This window comes from Chelonia mydas, chromosome 14 (assembly GCF_015237465.2).
Source record: "Chelonia mydas isolate rCheMyd1 chromosome 14, rCheMyd1.pri.v2, whole genome shotgun sequence".
In the NCBI taxonomy this organism is placed as follows: domain Eukaryota; kingdom Metazoa; phylum Chordata; order Testudines; family Cheloniidae; genus Chelonia; species Chelonia mydas.
The window spans coordinates 25,889,793-25,909,983 of record NC_051254.2 but is presented as its reverse complement, the minus strand read 5'-3'; the positions used below and the strand labels follow the sequence as shown (position 1 = coordinate 25,909,983).

Here is a 20,191-nt window from a genome sequence, read left to right as displayed (position 1 = left end):
AATAGGCAAAAAACAGGTTAACCAATTTTTAGATAAGTTGTGTGTAGTCAGTCAGCAGGGCCTGATGAAATTCAATTTAGGATAATTAAGGAACTAGCTGAAGCAACCTTGCAACCATTAATAATTATCTTTGTGAACTCCTGGAGGCCGGATGAAGTCACAGAGGACTGGAGAAGGACAAATATAGTACCTATCTTTAAGAAGGGTAACAAAGAGGACCTGGGGAATTATAGATCAATCAGCCTAACTTCAAGACCTGGAAAGATACTGGAACAAATTATTAAACAATCAATTTGTAAGCACCTAGAGGATAAACAGGCTTATGAGGAATAGCCAGCAAGGATTTGTCAAGAACAAATCATACCATACCAACCTGGTTTCCATTTCTGACAGGGTCACTGGCCTAGTGGACAGGGGAGAAGCAGTAAGCATGATGTATCTTGATTTTAGTTAGGCTTCTGTCACAGTCCCCAATGACATTCTCATAAGCAAACTAAGGAAATGTGGTCTAGATGAAATTACTATAACGTAGGTGCACAGCTGGATGAAAGACTGCACTCAAAGGGTACTTATCAATGGTTCAGTGTTAAACTGGGATGGTGTATCTATTGGAGTCAGTCTTGGGTCCGATGCTAGTCAATATTTTCATTAATGACTTGGATAATAGAGTGGAGAGCATGCTTATAGAATTTGCAGATGACACCAAACTGGGAGGGGTTGCAAGATCTTTGGAGGACAGGATTAGAATTCAGCATTACCTTGACAAATTATATAATTGGTCTGGATTCAACTAGATGAAATTCAATAACGGCAAGCACGAAGTACTTCACTTGGCAAGTAAAACTGAAATGCACAACTATAAAATGGGGAATAACTGGCTAGGCGGATCTTCTGAAAAGGCTCTGGGGGTTCTTGTGGATCACAAATTGAATATGAGTCAACAATGTGATGCAGTTGAGAAAAAGGCTAATATTCTGGGGTGTATTAACAGATGTGTCGTATGTAAGGGAGGTAAGTGTCCCACCCTTCTTGGCACAGGTGAGGCCTCATCTGGAGTACTGTGTCCAATTCTGGGTGCTGCACTTTAGAAAAGATGAGGACAAATTGGAGAGAGTCTAGAGGAGAGCAACAAGCATGATAAAAGATTTAGAAATCTGACCTATGGGGAAAGGTTAAAAACCTGGGCATGTTTGGTCTTGAGAACTCCTGGAGGAGTGCTGGTCCCAGACTGTGGAACAAACTCCCCCATGAACTAAGCACCATCACACACATCCCCACCTTCCACTCCAAGTCCCAGAGGCACTTCTCCGGCCTGTTTTATCTAATGTAAAAACACCACCAACAAAAACCCTACCAAGAGTAAAGACTCCTCTGCAGAACAATTCCTTCCTGGAGAGAAGCTGAGAGAAAGAACAAACCGCATGTGAGCAGAGTAAATCACATTGCTTAATACAATACTGGAAGATGCTCAGATACTATGTTGATGAGGATGGTATAAGAATCTGAATAGAATAGAATAGAATAGAATAGAATAGAATAGAATAGAATAGAATAGGGGTTTAGGCTGAATTTTCAACATTAACATTTGGAATTTCTTACTCTTGAGCGCTCACTTTCTCAATCTTTGTGTCACATTTAACACTATTTGTCCTCTCAGCGAATAAAGTAATAATGTATAATGGAGAAATACTATGTGATCAGGTAATTAAAGACTGTGTTGTAATGGATGCATGCAAAGGACAAGAGTTAAAATTAAGCATTCAATAATGCACAAACCTTAATAAGACCCCAAAGCTAATCTGTAAAAAACAAAAGCCCCTGCTAGTTCTTTGTATGCAAATGTCTCTACAATCTTTATTTCCTAGACACTGAGGACAGAATAACCAATAAATACAACAAAGTGACAGAGAGATTCACATTTTGTGCATTTCTTCAGTCACTTCACAGCATGGTGACATCCTCACTCTTCTCCTTCAATCTTCCTGTGAATCTCGCGGCTCTTCACCCGCAGTTTGTTGACCTGGGACTCCGCAATGTCAGCCCTCTCCTCAGCCTCTTCCAGCTCGTGCTGGATCTTGCGGAACTTGGTGAGGTTGACATTGGATAGTTCCTCCTGAGGATGGAGAGAGCCTTGTGAAAACCAAAGTGCTGACAGCTGCCCTTTGTCAGGAGTCAGGGCCTGCAGCAGTGCCTGCAGTGGAGCCACTCTCTGGGCAACCTCAGTGAATGCAGCTGGCCTAACGCAGGCTGCCTGATGCCTACACACCCTGACTGGTTGGAAGGATCAGCAGCCTGCTCTTAAGCCCAGCCGCAGCAGCAGTTCAGCAGTTGCCCCCAGCATTCACGTATATCTATGATATCTCCTGTTCGTTCCCAGCCCTGCTCCTGCCTTGCCTCTCTCCAGGTAACCTGGACCCTTGGCTCTGATTTCTGACCTCTGACTCTGGCTCTGACCCTGGGCTCCAATTCCTGGCTGTCAAATGCTGTTCTAATCTGACTCTTGCTCTGACCACTAGGCAGCGACTGCTCATATTCCAGTCACTGACCGTTTGAGCAGCCCAGCACAAAACAATACAAGAACTAGAGCTGGTGCAGGAAGCATGAATTCCACAAAGGCCAATATCTCTCTGAGCGAGAGGGTGGGAGTCCTATACCTTGCAGGCCCAAGTTGCCACCCTGTAGGTTTAGCATGCAGTCCTGCAAGCTCAATCTGTGCTGTCTTCAGCTCCAACCCCCACTCCCCTTGAGAGCAATCTCCCCCTGCATGACAAGTTAAATGGCAATTGCAACAAATTTTGTGGATTTCTAAATCAGTGTCAGCTCCAATTTCTGCTATGCCCACAGTTGTACCCCACTGACAAAGCCACTCACCTACACCAGGTGCACCAGGAGCTCAGAGAACATGTCCAGTCTGCCAATAAATATCATGCTGACTGAAGCCATCAGGGCCACCCCCAATGTGGTCATAGGGGCAAGGTGTGGTTCTCAGCCCAGAACTTTAAATTTAGCTACCCATCTGCCAGACTACCAATACCTGAGCCCCTTCAGTGTTATACAATGTGTGAATCCAATGCCTTTCAGGTTATGGCTGCCCAAGTCCTTGAAGATACACGCTTTCACATCACACTTTTAAACCCCTACACTGAGAACCCACACAGAGCAAACCGCTCTGACCTTCCACTGCCCACTCTCTGGACCGGAGGTGTACTTGGGCCACTGAATCCTCCACTCTTGGCAAGTTAGGGGAAGGCTCCAGTAAGGGGTGGACTGGGAAGGTTACAGAATGGACTAGCGGTCATGGGAATAAACATCCACACCCTGGCCCTATTGCAAGAGTTTTTCAGTAGTCCCCTGAGAAACCAGGCCCTGGGCCCGTAGGAGGTGCACTCGAAAGGGTGGTACTGTCAGGCATCAGGGCTTCTGGCAGAGCCAATCTGGAAGCAGGGCCCAAAGCAGAGCCAGTCTCTGGGCAACCTTAACAAGCACAGCTGGCCTACAGAAAGCTGCCTGATTGGTTGGCAGATTCGGCAGCTTGGCTCTTAAACCCAGCAGCAGCAGCAGTTCAACAACCGCTCAAAGCATGTACCCAGAGCTGCGGTAGTGCCTGCTCCTGCCTTGTTCCCAGCCTTGCTCTTGCTTTGCTCCTGCCCTGGCTCCAGCCTTGTCCCTGCCTTGCCTCACTCCAGGTAAGCCAGTTCTGCCCCTGGACTCCGACTCCTGACTGATGACTTTGTCCCTGACTCTTGACTCTGGCGTCTGGACTCTGGCTGCAGCTCGAACCCTGAGCTCCAATTTCTGGCTACCAACTAGGCTATCTAACCACTAGGTCTAACACCTGCTCTGACCACTAGATGTGACTGGGACTGACACCCTTTTCCTGCATTTGGAACTTTATGGGATACAACTGCTTGATAAGGAGAAGGCCCAGACTCTGTCACTCGCTTGCCATCTCTTATCTGAAAACCAAGTACAGACCTTCTCACACTCACCATTTTCTAAGTTAGAAAATGTATTAAAAGTGAGGTGAAATCCTTTTTAAATGTAGAATGATGCTGCACATGTAATTGCTACCAGAAGTCTATTCACTTAGGGACAGGGAAGTGACGAAAATCCAGAAGAGAAGTGCCATCCATTCTAGCTTGTGAGCCTTTCAGGAGACAGTTTTAGGTCTGCAGTTTGTATTCTCCGAGTTTAGGATTGGACTATGAACAAACCACCTTTCATTACATCGCAGAACCAACAACAAGAGTGCATCCACCCTGAAGCTGAGTTCCAGGAGACACAGCCTTGATAACACAGTGTGTTTCGGTGAGCAGGACGGGGAGTTAGTGTTGCATCCGCACCATTAATCTACCATTTGAATACTGAGCTCCACAGCGTCAGATATGCCATGTATTGTGTGCACACAACTGAAATTTATGAAAGTGATATTTTGATTGGCAGCCTGGGTACTTTGAACCATATTCAAAGAGTCAGATTGCCCTGAACAGAATGAGAAAATGAGGAGCAGTTTCAAGAGAAAAGTAGGAATTTCTCATTCTGTCACAATCCTTTTCCTCCCTAAGAGCCTGATCCAAAGTCCACTGAAGTTAACTGGAGCCTTTCCAGTAATTCCAGTGAGGTTTGGATCAGGTCCTCACAGAGGAAGCACTTGCCTCCCACTCATTTTCCCTCTTCCCTCTCCCAGTCAGGCAGCATAGACACAGATCAGGCAGCTCCCTATTCCTTGCCTTCTCTCCCAGCCAGGCAGCTCCCTTTCAGTTGCTAACTATCCTCAGGCAGCTGTCTGGGGTCCCAAGGCAGCAGCATAACACTCTTTCTTAGGAAGGATGGATCTTTGTGGAGGAAAATTAAATTTGATTCTTTGTTTAGAATGAAAGTTGAGTATTTGCATAAAATTGTGGAATGATGAAAAACATTCACAGAGAGCTTAAATCATGGGATCCTCCATTCTGCTTAACATTATTATCCTGCTGCCCCTGAGGTGAAGGCAGGGATTTGGAGGAGTTGGTGAGTAATGAGACATTCACAATCTCCCTCTAGCAAATTGTCCCATCAGCAGAGACTAGACATCCTTATCTGTACTGGGCCTGGGGCAGGCAACACAAGGAGCATGTTCACAGAGGCAAGGCCTCATCAGGCCAAGCTAACAACGTTGGCAGTTGAGTTGCCAGCTGACTCAGGTGTGCACTTCCAATCATTTAGCACTTTTTGTTATTTTTAAACTTCCCTCCACAAACCCAGCACGAAGAATCTGCCTCATGGTGGCCTAGGCACATGCTAAATCTGGAAGATTTTTTGTGCAACTGTGACTGAGTTATTAGTAGAGCTAAGCAAAGTATTCAGTAGAGTTGCTAGAATTTTTTTCATTTCAATGAAAAATAGTCTTTTTTCTAAACAAATTATTTCACGGATACCTTTCAAAACACTTTTTCATTGAAACTGAAAATTTCAAAATTTTGAATTTCAAACTGTTTCACCCCATCCTACCAATTTTTCCCCCTTTTTCCCTTTTGCAAAATGAATGTGATCGAATGATGGATGTTTCATTTGTCTTTGTTTTTTTTTTCCTTTTGCCACTAGATAACTTTTCAAAATGTTCTCAACTTTGGAAAAGTTGCACAACAGGAAAAGGGTAAAGGAGCTCGGAAACTTTGCAGTCTGTAACTTTTCCAAGGTTGAGAAGATTTTGAAAAGTTACGGAATAGCAAAAAGAAATTTTCAATGAGGTGAGAACTCTTCTGGGGATAGATGAAAAATGCATGTGCCTAGCACATACAGTTTTCATCTGCATGAGTCAGTGATCACTGATTTACGCACTGGTCCCTAACTGACATATACAAAAACCAGCAACATTTCTCCACTTTCAGCAAAAATGTAATTGCAAAATGCTGTAGAATTCTTATATTGCTCAGTTTTCTTATCATTTATTAAATCCTCTATATAATGTGCTATGAACTATGAACATAAACACTGACAAATAAACTATGCTTATCAAATGTACTTATATATATTATTCTTTTATGATTTTTTATTGTTTCTTTGCTTACTCTTTCAGTAATTAGTTTCTCAGATATAAGCATGAACTATCAAGGTTCTGTTGATCCTTAAACCTTGTTCTGCTGAACAAATGCAACTTCATAATTTCTTATATCCACTAGTTAGAATGGTTTCAGAGTAGCATATGTGTTAGTCTGTATTCGCAAAAAGAAAAGGAGTACTAGTGGCACCTTAGAGACTAACAAATTTATTTGAGCATAAGCTTTCGTGAGCTACAGCTCACTTCATCAGAGTCCCGCCGCATCACCCAGCCCAGGCCACCGGCCACCCCATCCTGGCCAGCCTGCCCCAAGTCCCAGGCTGCTTCGGGGAAGAGGAGCAGCCTGGGCTGGGACCAGGGGGAAGAGTGGGAGGCAGGTGGGGGCCTTGGAGCGGAGCGTGGGCAGGGCCACGCCTGGCTGTTTGGGAAGGCTTAGCCTCCCCAAGCCTACGATACCCCCCGCACATCCTATGCTAGTTAGTACAATTCCCACCTCGTTAGCAGGTAACTATCATTCCTCCTCCGACTGATACTTACAGACTCCTCGGCTTGTCTCTTGTAAGATTTCACTTTCAGTTGTAGTTTATCAACCAGATCTTGAAGCCTGAGAATATTCTTCCGGTCTTCCTCAGACTGAAAGCAGTTAATAAAGCAGGAAAGAGATGAGCTCATTTGCCCATATGATAAAATAAAATTACCCCCTGCAGGTTCACATGCAAACAATTCGTGCTCCCCAGAGAAGGATGTGACAGCACAAGGGCCTCCCTCCTTACTTGATAGGTCAGTTCCTTTACTCTTCTCTCATACTTGCGAACACCCTTGATAGCATCAGCGCTGCGTTTCTGCTCATTGTCAACCTCACCTTCCAGCTCACGCACCTGAAATGAGAAACGGATCACTGAGTTTCATTGTGACTACGCGTAGGAAATGCTCCTAATTGCACAAATATGGGGAATACGCACTCTGGCTTCCAGTTTCTGGATTTGCTTCTTGCCACCCTTCAGTGCCAGCTGTTCTGCCTCATCCAGACGGAGCTGCAGGTCCTTCACCGTCTGGTCCAGGTTCTTCTTCATCCTCTCCAGGTGGGCGCTGGTGTCCTGCTCCTTCTTCAGCTCCTCTGCCATCATGGCCGCCTAGTGAGTAAAGAAAGGAAACCTGTCCAGAAAACTAGCCATTTCAGGTGCAAACACGGCCATGTTCTCCAAAGAAAGGTGCCTTCAACTCACATCAGTGATTGCCTTCTTGGCCTTCTCTTCTGCATTACGCGCTTCCTGAATTGTCTCCTCCATTTCACTCTGGATTTGGGAAATGTCTGTTTCCAGCTTCTTCTTCGTGTTGATCAGACTGGTGTTCTGTTTAATAACAATAGATAAGACGTGGTTACAGTTAGTCCCAAAATATTGACTCTGGAGCAGGAACTGAATATTTGTGTTTAATGTACAGGTTACTATTAACATTTTACTGCTGCAGAACTCTCCTCCAAATGTATCATCACTGCAGGACATTGGCAGCTAGTCAGTGATGTGCTGTGAATATTTTAAGAGCTCTCACTAACATTACCTCCTGCCCTCCCAGCTTGTGACAAACCCTATGTGCCAATTGTTGTAAATCTGGTCCATTCCAAAACAAAATAATACTGTGTAGAAATACTTCCTGAGCCCCAGGGGATGGCAGAGATGACTTAAAAGTATCCAATGATGGAAACTGTATAAGAGGCAGGAAATCCACTCCCAGAGCCTCTGAGACACTTGCCCCCTCCATCACATCACTGCAATTATAACCTTCGTCATCCCTGTGTCGCCTTCAACACAGCAACATGAGGAAAACCAAAGAGGGCCTTGCAGCTTCTTGCTTTCTGTTTAACAAAGGTCCATCCTATGGACATTAGCGTAAAGGCCATTTCAAGAACAAAAATCTTCTAAACACCCCCTAGTGCTGCTCTTTGGAGCAGGATACCTACAGAGCAGTCTCCTGCTTAGGGGTTTGTGGGATTTCTTTTCACACTAGACCCTGACCTGGGTGTGCAGGAGCTGAACTCGTTCACTTGCATCCAGAAGCTCCTGTTCAGCCACTTTCCTGGCCCTCTCTGTCTGTTCCAGAGCTGCCCTCAGCTCCTCAATCTCGGCCAGCATCAGGTTAGCTCTGCGCTCAACCATGGCCACCTGCTCCTTCAGGTCTTCTTGGCTTCGGAGAGCATCATCCAAGTGAATCTGGGTATCCTGTAAAACGAGTGAGAGAAATTACCTGGAGGCGCAGACTCCTTGGCATGCTGAAAAGACCAGCTGAGCTATCGCACTAGGCATGTGTGGCTTAGTGTACCTTGAGCACTCCTTGTGTGTTTCGCAGATTCTTCTGTGCCTCTGCAGCCAGGCGGCTGGCATGGCTCAGCTGGATCTCCATTTCATTCAGATCCCCCTCCATCTTCTTCTTTAGCCTCAGGGCTTCGTTTCTGCTCCTGATCTCAGCATCCAGGGTGCTCTGCATGGACTCCACAACTCTGACATGGTTTCTCTTCAGCTGTTCAATTTCCTCATCTTTCTCAGCAATCTTCCTGTCAATTTCAGACTTTACCTGGTTCAGCTCAAGTTGGATGCGGAGGATTTTGCCCTCTTCATGTTCTAGTGAAGCCTTAACAAGAGCAAGTGAAGGGTCAATAAAGGGACAAAAATAGTTGTTTCCTTCCACATAAAGTGTTAGATGCTCCCACAAACTGGAATGTAGTGCTGTGGGTAGCATGGGCACTGAGTACATAGCTTCCAGCACAGCATGTGCTGTCCTCCTGTCCCTGTGAATTACTCCACCGTGTTTACAACAGGATACAGCTCCAAGGTTTTCTGACTCTCTCTTTGTAAAGCAGTGACTAATGGCATGTGTACCTCAGCTTCCTCCAGAGCGGACTGGATTTCTGATTTCTCTTGCTCAATCTGCTTCTTCACTTTCTCCAGCTCATGGATGGTCTTTCCCCCCTCTGCAATCTGCTCCGTGAGGTCAGAAATCTCCTCTGTTGGGTTACAAACAAATAACGCAATCAGACAAAGGGCCCAAAGAGAGAGAGGCTCTTTAGCAATGCCACAGGCACAGACAGATTCACTTTAGAGTGTTGACAAGCTTTCCAGAAGCCCCGTGTTAGGAGAAGAAATCCGGGGACTTACGCTGCAAGTTCTTGTTCTCACGCTTCAGAGTTTCAAGTTGATCCAAGGTTTCCTCATAAGCATTCTTCATCTTAAACAGCTCCGTGCTGAGCGAGCGAGACTCCTTCTGGGAAGCTTCCAGTTCAGCCTGCGTTTCCTCATATTTCTGCTTCCATTCTGCCAGAACCTAAAGAACAACAAGACCTTAGTCTAAGCAACGGAGATCACTAGCGGATGCTCCATCCAACACCCACAAGGCTGAAATACCTTATCGAAATTCTTCTGCTTCTTATCCAGAGCTGCGCAGGCAGCATTAGATCTTTCCACATCAATCATCAGGTCCTCCACTTCATTCTGCAGCCTCTGCTTCGTCTTTTCAAGGGAAGCACATTTGGAATTCACCGCTTCGACATGTTCTTCAGCGTCCTGCAGACGCTGGGCAAGCTTCTTCCTGGAAGATTGTAAATACAGCTCCCACTTAGTGAGTAAATACGGCTCCCATTTAGTGAGCAATATGGGAAGAAATCTGTGTGCAGCTGCTCTGGGATTCACGAGAGCAGAAGTCACCTCTTCTGGGCTGTGACCCCAGTGCACACACAGATCAGGTCCTTTCTCAGTTGCTCTTATCCAATTCATATACAGTACATTGTCTCCGATAATCTGTCTGCCATCAGCTCACACGCATTATCGACCGAGGACAGGGCCTCTCTCAGTCTTTCTAAACCTAATGAGCATATTTGCCATTTTCCAACCCATACCACTAAATGGATATTCTGCATGTCCTCTAATCACCCTCTCCAAAGCACATCCTTGGCCTCTTCCAGTCCCATCCTGAGCATATCACTAGCCTCTTCACATTTCCCCATTTAGTTCTTGGCCTCTTCCAGTCCTCCCCCCAGCACATACTTGGCGTCTTCCAGTTCCTCTGTGCGCTGAATGGCATCCGTCTCGTATTTGGTTCTCCACTGGGCAACTTCACTGTTGGCCTTGGACAGGGCGCGTTGCAGCTCACCCTTGGCTTCCTGCTCCTCCTCATATTGCTCCCGGAGCAAGTCGCAGTCATGGCGAGCAGACTGCAAGGCGTGGGCCAGTGCGTTCTTAGCCTGGAGACACAACAGGAGTAGCACAGTGATGTAGCTAAATATCCTAGGGATCCTCCTGACAGTGAGCTCTGTCAGACTGTGGAACGCTATCCCGGGGAAGTGGTGGTGCGAGATTCGATGGATGGTAAACTTTACGCTGGGTTTTGATAACTGCAGGTGCCTCGGGCATTAGCGCACCTCGATAACTCCTATTCTCGGCACACAATAATTTAGTCTCTGGAGGGTTGTAACACTTCAGTCTAATTTTGGATGATGGGCTTAGTATGTGGTTGCTGATTTGTGTTGGGGACCTTTGATATACAGGTCAGATTAAATGATCCAATGGTCATTTCAGGCCTGAAACTCTGTGACTCTATGAAAGCATTCATAAATATACTCTAGGAAACAATTCTGCATTGGCAGGGGCTGGGATAGGTGACCTAACAGGACCTTTCCCCCTCTATTCTCTAGGGTGCTACGGTTTCATTTGAGGTTAAAGCATCTTGCTCACAACAAGAATCGAGCTTCACAGAAAAGGCTGTTGGAAAAATCCTCACCTTTATCTCCTCCTCTAGATGCCTCTTGAGTTCCTCAATCTGTTGGGTAAATGCCTGTTTGCCTCTTGTGAGCTGAGAAATCAAAGCATCTTTTTCCTCTACCTGGCGTGCAAATTCACCTAAGAAAGATTCCAGATAGATTATATTAAATGGCAATTAAGTGAACATAATAAAGTAATTTATTATTTTAAAACAGATTAATATAGGATGGTCTTCTAGAGGATGATAATCTGATGTAATCAGTGCTAACGGCAGGTGTCAAATAGAAACTTTTTTTCATGAGAAACAGTCAAATGAAAAAAGTCTCATTCAATTACATCATGTCATGGGAGACAGCTAAAAAGTGACATGTTTTTAAAGTGCTTATATACCAATGCTAGAAGTCTAAATAATAAGATGGGTGAACTAGAGTGCCTTGTATTAAATGAGGATATTGATATAATAGGCATCACAGAAACATGATGGAATGAAGATAATCACTGGGACACATTAATACCAGGATACAAAATATATCAGAACCACAGAACAGGTTGTGCTGGTGGGGGAGTCGTACTCTATGTGAAAGAAAGTGTGGAATCAAATGAAGTAAAAATCTTAAATGAACCAAACTGTAACATAGAATCTCTATGGATAGTAAGTCCATGCTTGAACAGTCAGAACATAGTGGTAGGGATACACTACCGACCACCTGACCAGGATGGTGATTAGAGAGGCTATTAAAATAAAAAACTCAGTAATAACGGGGGATTTCAACTATCCCCAAATTGGCTGGGTACATGTCACCTCAGGACAGGATGCAGAGATAAAGTTTCTTGACGCTTTAAATGACTGCTTCTTGGAGCGGCTAGTCCTGGAACCCACAAGAGGAGAGGCAATTCTTGATTTAGTCCTAAGTGGAGCACAGGATCTGGTCCAAGAGGTGAATATAGCTGAACCGCATGGTAATAGTGACCATAATATAATTAAATTTAACATCCCTGTGGCGGGGAAAACACCACAGTGGCCCAACACTGTCGCATTTAATTTAGAAAGGGGAACTACACAAAAATGAGGAGGTTAGTTAAACAGAAATGAAAAGGTACAGTTCCAAAAGTAAAATCCCTGCAAGCTGCATGGAAACCTTTTAAAGATACCATAATAGAGGCTCAACTTAAATGTATCCACCAAATTAAAAAACATAATAAGAGAAGCAAAAAAGAGTCACTTTGGCTAAACAACAAAGTAAGAGAAGCAGCAAGAGGCAAAAAGGTATCCTCTAAAAAGTGGAAGTTAAATCCTAGTGAGGACAATAGAAAGGAGCATAAACTCTGACAAATGAAGTGAAAAAAATAATTAGGAAGGCCAAAAAAGAATTAGCAAGTAATAGCAAAAATTTTTAAATACATCAGAAGCAGGAAGCCTGCTAAAGAATCAGTAGGGCCACTGGACAATTGATATGCTAAAGAAGAACTCAAGGACGATAAGGCCATTGCGGAGAAATTAAATGAATTCTTTGCATTGGTCTTCTCGGCTGAGAATGTGAGGGAGATTCCCAAACCTGAGCCATTCATTTTAGGTGACAAATCTGAGGAACTGTCCCAGATTGAGGTGTCATTAGACGAGGTTTTGGAACAAATTGATAAATTAAACAGTAATAAGTTGCTTGGACCAGATGGTATTCACCCAAGAGCTCTGAAGGAACTCAAATGTGAAATTGCAGGGCTACTAACTGTAGTCTGTAACCTATCATTTAAACCAGCTTCTGTACCAGGTGACTGGAGGATAGCTAATGTGATGCCAATTTTTCAAAAGGGCTCCAGAGGCAATTACAGGCAAACCTGATTTCAGTACTGGGCAAACTGGCTGAAACTATAGTAAAGAACAAAATTGTCAGACACATAGATGAACATAATTTGTTGTGGACGAGTCAATATGTTTTTTGAAAAGGGAAATCATGCCTCACCAATCTACTAGAATTCTTTGAGGGGGTCAAGCATGTGGATATAGTATACTTAGGTTTTCAGAAAGCCTTTGACGAAGTCCCTCACCAAAGGCTCTTAAACATAGTAAGCTGTCATGGGATAAGAGGGAAGGTCCTCTCATGGATCAGTAACAGGTTAAAAGATAGGAAACAAAGGGTAGGAATAAATGGTCAGTTTTCAGAATGGAGAGAGCTAAATAGTGGTGTCCCCCAGGGGTCTGTACTGGGCCCAGTACTATTCAACATATTCATAAATGATCTGGAAAAAGGGGTAAATCGTGAGGTGGCAAAATATGCCGATGATACAAAACTACTCAAGATAGTTAAGTCCTAGGCAGACTGCGAAGAGCTACAAAAGGATCTCTCAAAACTGGGTGACTGGGCAACCAAATAGCATATGAAATTCAATGTTAATAAATGGAAAGTAATGCACATTGGAAAACATAATCCCAACTATACATATAAAATGATGATGTCTAAATTAGCTGTTAGCACTCAAGAAAGAGATCTTGGAGTCATTGCGGATAGTTCTCTGAAAACATCTACTCAATGTGCAGTGGCAATCAAAAAAGCGAACAGAATGTTGGGCACCATTAAGACAGCGATCGATAATAACAAAGAAAATATCATACTGCCTCTATATAAATCCATAGTATGCCCAAATCTTGAATACTTCATGCAGATGTGGTCGCCATATCTCAAAAAAGATATCTCGGAATTGGAAGCGGTTCAGAAAAGGGCAACAAAAATGATTAAGGGCATGGAATGGCTGCCATATGAGGAGAGATTCATAAGACTGGGACTTTTCAGCTTGGAAAAAAGATGACTAAGGGCGGATATGATTGAGGTCTATAAAATCATGACTGGTGTGGAGAAAGTAAATAAGGAAGTGTTATTTACTCCTTCTCATAACTTCTCAAGAACTAGGGGTCACCAAATGAAACTAATAAGCCGGAGGTTTAAAACAAACAAAAGGAAGTATTTTTTTACACAACGCACAGTCAACCAATGGAACTCCTTGCCAGAGGATGTTGAGAAGACCAAGACTATAACAGTGTTCAAAAACTAACTAGATAAATTTATGGAGGATAGATCTATCAATGGCTATGAGTCAAGATAGACAGGCAGGATAGGCTGTTTGCCAGAAGCTGGGAATGGGTGACAGGATGGATCGCTTGATGATTACCTGTTCTGTTCTTTCCCTCTGGGACACCTGGCATGAGCCACTGTCAGAATAGAGCATACTGGCCTAGATGGACTTTTGGTCTGACCCAGTATGGCCGTTCTTACGTTCTTATGGTGGATCAGATGTTGTGCATATGATGGAAATTTCCTCCTATCACAGCATCTCCTGTATGCGCTCACAGTTGTACAACATGTATGTTTTACCTGATTCTGTCTGTAGACGAGCTCTTTGAGCACTGAGGTCATTGATCATACGCTGATGCTCTTCTTCTTTTGTCTTAACCTCGCTAAGCTGATCTTCCAGAGTACGGCACATCTTCTCAAGGTTTGCCTTTGTGTGAAATGGACAAAAAGAAAGAGGATTAAACACATGGGCTCTCCAGCATTCTGAGATCATTGGGATCTTTGTCATGACAAACTACATGTGGGCTCAATTAGTAAGGAAACCTCACCCTTCATAAAACTAAATATTATGCAAATAGTAAAATAAAAATCGTATTATATATGTGACATAACAACAGCAATAACATCAGTGATTTTTTCTTCTTTATTATTATTTAAGAATACCTCTACAAAGTGCAAATCTGAAGGTGCAGTCTGTTTTTTGCAATAAACATATATGTTTATATATATATATATATTGTTTCTGTACCTTGGCTTTGGAGACAGTCTCCACGTTACTAGCCAGGTCGTCAATCTCCATCTTCAGTTCACTCTTCTCCTTCTCCAGCTTCTGCTTGACTCGTTGCAGGTTGTCGATTTGCTCCCCAAGCTCTGCCGTGCTGTCCGCGTGCTTCTTCCGGAGGGCGGCAGCTGTGGCTTCGTGCTGCAGAGTGGCCTCCTCAAGGTCTCGGCGCATTTTCTGGAATTCTGCCTCACGCTTCTTGTTCATCTCAATCTGAACTGCTGTGGCTCCACCAGCTTCTTCCAGACGCTCACTGATCTCCTCGAGTTCCCTGGAGAGATCACCCCGCTGCTTCTCTGCTTTCGCCCGAGAGGCACGTTCAGCCTCTATCTCCTCCTCCAGTTCCTCAATACGAGCCTGGAGAACAACAGGAAACACTAAGACTGTGGCTTCAGTCTGGGGTCAACACCAGTATGGCTGTCAGCAGAGTTCTGCTGTCATAACTCCGTAGAATAGATGCAGGCTACACTGAAAACAGGGGTTCCGGTGGCAAAGAAACATCGCCTCCCTGAACTGGGGTAGCTACATCCAAAGACCCATTGAGAGAAAATTGGGTCCCTGATACATCACGTTCACTAAGACCGATGCCTTCCTTTAAACTGAACTCCCTCTTGGGCTGGAACAAAGATAAACTATGACTTACCTGTAACTCTTTGATCTTCTTCTGCAGCTGGATGCCCAGGACTTGCTCATCCTCAATTTTGCTTAGGAACTGACTGATTTCAAAGTCTTTCCTTTTCACACGAACGGAAAAAAAAGAGTTAGTTCCGGAACAAAATGTATCTGCATGATACTCCCTGCAAACCATACCTACTTCTTCAGTTTTTCCTCCAGCTGCTGTTTATCATTTTCTAAATCCATTGTGGATTCCTGGGCCAGCTTCAAATCTCCTTCAAGTTTCCTCTTCGCTCTTTCAAGATCCATGCGAATCTTCTTCTCTTGCTCCAGCGACCCTTCAAGCTAAACAGAAAAAGGCCATAAATGCTCTGCGAACAAGAGCCTAACTTCACACTGGTTTTGTTCTCTCCATATGTTATTGTGCCTACATCGTCCACTTGCTGCTCCAGCTTGGTTTTAGCTTTAGTCAGTGAATTCACTTTGTCCTCTTCTGCCTGCAGGTCATCCAGGGTCTGCTGATGGGCCTCCTGGAGGGCTTTCTTTTCCTTTGTCAGTTTAGCAATGGTCTCATCCAGCACTGCCATCTCCTCAGTGAGGTTTTTCACCTTCAGAGTTGAATAAAGATGGTTAAAGAAAATGGATACAAAACATTATTGTTTGTGAAATGACAGTGTCATTTAAAACTTAGATTTATTAAATTTGATGTTTTTATCCAAGATTTTATAAGATTCAAGGAATAGGTACTGGCTGCATGGAAATGTAATATAATAAGCAGAAAGAACTGTCATGTCTGAAGTCATAGCTACTTCATTATCTTTTCTCTGAGTGACCTCAGAAAAAACTGGGAAGAGATTCTCATGAAACTGTCATCACTTACAGCTGAAAACTCCCACCTCTGCCCTACTAAGGTCTGGACTTGTCCCATTTCAGTCAGTTTGTTCCCTCAACAATAAGAGACCAAATAACAACTTAATGCCTGCGTTTCAAAAGAGGTCACATCTCAATTTTTAGGCATTGAAGTATATGTTCATGTTCAAAAAAATATATTTTTAAAAATACTAAGTACTCAGCAACAACCTTTGTTCTGGGTTGACAGTTTAGAGTTATGAGGGCTTTAGAAATTTCTACTCCAACTGGGGGTTCTGGGCAGTTTTGAAAATCTGTCTGTTTACCATTGAAATATAAATTAGAATGGCAGCTACTCAATTGGTGGCATATTATACCTCATAAATGCATTAATGTATTTATTATTCCTTACTTGGAAAGTAAATGATAAAGATAAATAAATACATTATTATATATTGATCTTTTTTATTAAATGAATGCAAAGTATAAACTAAATATGTAAATTAAGAAAGTGTGTGTGTGTATATATATATAATTGTCTCACACACAAAAACAACGTTCAAAGAAAAGTTAGGTTTCAAAGTCAAGCACTCCAAGGTTAGGAAATTCCTGAATTAAGGTTGCCTGTGCAACATATCTATTATGATAGAGTTTTTAATTACGTGATTACATACTATTGTTTACCATAGGACCTCCTAGGACTCCTGCCTCATTCAGTACACAGAATAGATAGTGCACTGTCTCCTTGCCCAGCCAGTCCCATTTCTTCCCTTCCCAGTTCTTCATCTGAACTGTCTTTCCCTCACCCCCTTGTTCCTCCTGCCCACATTCCTCATCCTACTGGCTGCAAGTCCCAGTCTCCCTCCAGGCATACATGCACAGATCTCTCTCTCATTCATATATATATGGCCTTTACCTTGTTTTCTGTCGCATGTTTTTCCTTTTCCACCTTGGCCAATGTTAACTCAAGGTCATCAATGTCTTTCTTCAGCTCAGAACATTCATCCTCCAGTTTCCTCTTTTTGGCTGTCAGCTCAGCGTTCATCTCCTCCTCATCCTCTGCTCTTTCAGTCACCTCCTTAATTTTAGCTTCAAGTTGGATTTTGGTTTTGATCAGCTGGTCACATCTTTCCTCAGCATCAGCCAAGCCTTCAGATTCCTGTTGGAGAAATGTAGTTTTTCCATTTATTTGTGTTTTGGTGACTTTTAGTTCTATCTTATATCACACTAAATAGTGGTATTGTAATAAAAGCTGAAAAAAATTATATTTCATCTCAGCACAAAATATGATTGATTTTAATTGTTTACTTGTTGTTGAGAGGATAGGTCCATCAATGGCTATTAGCAAAGATGGTCAGGATTGCTATGCCATGTTCTAGGTGTCCCTAGCCTCTGATTGCCAGATGCTGGGACTGGATGACAGGGGATGGATCACTTGATGATTGCCCTGTTCTGTTCATTCCCTTTGAAGCACCTGGCAGTGGCCACTGTAGAAAACAATATACCGGGCTAGGTGGACCATTGGTCTGACTCAGTTTGACCATTTGTATGTTCTTATGAGATGTCTGATCATGAAAAACAGCAACTAGATTAATTTATTTTAGTCTATTAGACAATTAGACAAAAATTAAGGTAATAACTACATATGAATGTATATAATCTGTCCCTAAACCATTAAGGCCCAGATCCTGCAAACAATTTTGCACATGTTCAACCTGAAGTATGAGTATTCCTCCTGACTTTCCATTGCTTGTATGGCGGTTTATGTTAAGCATGTGAGCAGGGTCAGAGCCTAGACATGCCTATAAACATCCTATATAATTGCATACGCTGGTTTGTTTTTAATTTTATCTTCTCATCACTGGTTTCTTACCCCACTGTTGGTTGGTGTCACCTGTTGTATTTGCATATGATTTGGATTTTAATGGCCTAATTTTCTAAAATGCTGAGCACCCAGCAACATTGATTATTCTCAGTTAGAAAGTTGTCAGTTGAGAACAATGGGAACTGTTTTGAATACTGAGCTCTTTTGAAAATCTGGCTCTTTGTGTCACGGGTCTTGCATTTTTTTATATGTTTGTAAAGTTCTTCACTCACATTTGAGCACTGTAACCATAAAAATTACAATTTTACCAATTAAAAAGAACATAGACACTTTTTTGTGTGCTCAGCCACCTCAAAAACGGGTATGCTTTAAAATATCATACTTGACATATACTGTACATAGTATTATTTGAAGATGAAAGACTTTGTTATTTTTAAAAGAATTTAATTTAGAAATAACTAAATTACAGCTACATAAAATTACGACACTTGGTATCTGCAGTATTGTGGTAGCCCTGTAGGTCCTGGGATATTAGAGAGACAAGGTGGGTGAGGCAGTATCTTTTATTGGACCAAATTCTGTTGGTGAGAGAGACACGCTTTTGAGCTTACACAGAGCTCTTCTTTAGGACCCAAAGAAAAGCTCTGTGACCAGAAGTTGGTCCAATAAAAGATATTACTTCCCCCACCTGGTTTCTCTAACACACTTGAAATATGTAACTTTCTCTTTGAGCCACTTACTTATGTTTGATGCTCCCAATCTGTAGTTTTTATGGGACAGAGGTTGGGTTGACCTATGCATTTTCTTAATGCTGGGCATTTTGTTTAGTATTGTGCTGAGGCACCCCTTAAAGAGCTTGGCCGTCTCACTCATTGTGAACAAAGCAAATCATCTCTTCTTGTAAAAAAAAACAAAAAAAAACAAAAACAAAAAAACCCCACCCTTCTTAGCTTTCAAAATGCTACCTGTCTCATGGTCTATAGAGTAGTACAACAAATAGAACTATACAGCAGAAGTATAAAGATCTAGGATAGAGTCCCAAAAGTTACACCATCCAAAACAAAAATAGTTTAATTGGTCTGCATCTAGAAAATACAAAGGATTCAGAGGTCCCAAGTTCCAACCCCACAGATGACCCACAAAGGGGCATCATTATATATGCTTACATATGTGTATACTCCAGTTATTTGGACCCATACATTTTGGATAATCCCCAAATGAACAAGCTTAAATTTGAAAATGTAACATTTAATCCTTGTATTTTAATTTGACTTGCAACATTTTTCTAGTGGAAGGTAACCGTCAGTTTATGATTCTCTTGCTGGGAAATTTGCATTTAGAAATTTCAGGTTTAGTTTCCCCTGTGCAATAAGGGTTGAATGCATTGGTGATACTCACAGACTGCACTTGGAGCTGCAGGTCGTTTTTCTCTTGCATCAGGGTCACCATTTTTTCCTCCAGTTCTTTCCTTTTTGCCTCAGACTTAGCAAGCTCCTCCTTCATTTTCTCAAACTCTTCCTTCATGTTGGCCATCTCCTTCTCAGCTTCAGCACTCCTCAGCAAGGGCTTGATCTTGAAGTACAGCTTCATCCAGGGCCAGTGCTTGACATTCATGAACGAGCGAACGTTGTATTGGATACAGAAGATGGACTCTCTATGATGTAATTAAAATATGTTAAGTGTTATGTGTGTGATGAATATAGATGCAATAGCCCAAACAAACGAGTCCCATGCAAGATGACATATTGCTACCTCCTTTCCACCATTCTTTGATACTCCATTCTCATCAGGAAGCCACGACATCTGGCTTGTGTGCGGGTCATAATCTCTGCCAGTTTATCATCTCTCATCTCCTCTAGAAGACCCAGAAGTCCCGCTTTGAAGAACACCTTGAAAAAGGGAATATTACAAAACATCACTTTCATTCTGGACAAAATACAAATAGATGGTGTTTGAATCAAAGAGTGTCTGTACCTTAGTGTGACCAAATTTATACTGAGTGTGATCAATATCAATGGATCCAAGTAGTTTCTCAGAAGCCTTCTTGCTGTCCATGAACTGTCCCTCTGGAACAGCACTTGCATTTAAAATCCTGTATCTGTAGGAGAAACCCGAATATAAGGATGTTCCTATCACCAAAACCACCATCACCATTGACGCTAATTGGCTCCCAGTAACTGGAAGCCAGAAAAAAGGCTGACTGGACCAGTTCTCATGCCTAGAGGCTGTCCATCTGTTTGGCTGAGGAACAATTTTAGGATA

At 42.8% G+C, this 20,191-nt stretch overlaps 1 protein-coding gene across 1 annotated transcript in view; it reads right to left on the bottom strand.

The window, feature by feature from the left end:
- Nucleotides 1-1,860: 1,860 nt before the first annotated feature.
- The window catches only part of LOC102948091 (myosin heavy chain, skeletal muscle, adult-like), a 33,487-nt gene continuing 15,156 nt past the window's right edge, over nucleotides 1,861-20,191 (bottom strand). The window contains exons 18-38 of the mRNA XM_037913483.1: nucleotides 19,904-20,027; nucleotides 19,682-19,818; nucleotides 19,328-19,583; nucleotides 17,021-17,263; nucleotides 15,687-15,863; nucleotides 15,455-15,600; nucleotides 15,284-15,374; nucleotides 14,608-14,997; nucleotides 14,160-14,286; nucleotides 10,811-10,929; nucleotides 10,078-10,274; nucleotides 9,439-9,622; nucleotides 9,193-9,358; nucleotides 8,917-9,041; nucleotides 8,360-8,668; nucleotides 8,056-8,259; nucleotides 7,267-7,392; nucleotides 7,003-7,173; nucleotides 6,814-6,918; nucleotides 6,578-6,673; nucleotides 1,861-2,113 (exon numbers count right to left, since the gene is read on the bottom strand). Coding sequence (XP_037769411.1) covers nucleotides 1,961-2,113; nucleotides 6,578-6,673; nucleotides 6,814-6,918; nucleotides 7,003-7,173; nucleotides 7,267-7,392; nucleotides 8,056-8,259; nucleotides 8,360-8,668; nucleotides 8,917-9,041; nucleotides 9,193-9,358; nucleotides 9,439-9,622; nucleotides 10,078-10,274; nucleotides 10,811-10,929; nucleotides 14,160-14,286; nucleotides 14,608-14,997; nucleotides 15,284-15,374; nucleotides 15,455-15,600; nucleotides 15,687-15,863; nucleotides 17,021-17,263; nucleotides 19,328-19,583; nucleotides 19,682-19,818; nucleotides 19,904-20,027 — 3,646 coding nt within the window. The 3' untranslated portion in view covers nucleotides 1,861-1,960. The remainder of the gene's footprint in view (nucleotides 2,114-6,577; nucleotides 6,674-6,813; nucleotides 6,919-7,002; nucleotides 7,174-7,266; nucleotides 7,393-8,055; nucleotides 8,260-8,359; nucleotides 8,669-8,916; nucleotides 9,042-9,192; nucleotides 9,359-9,438; nucleotides 9,623-10,077; nucleotides 10,275-10,810; nucleotides 10,930-14,159; nucleotides 14,287-14,607; nucleotides 14,998-15,283; nucleotides 15,375-15,454; nucleotides 15,601-15,686; nucleotides 15,864-17,020; nucleotides 17,264-19,327; nucleotides 19,584-19,681; nucleotides 19,819-19,903; nucleotides 20,028-20,191) is intronic.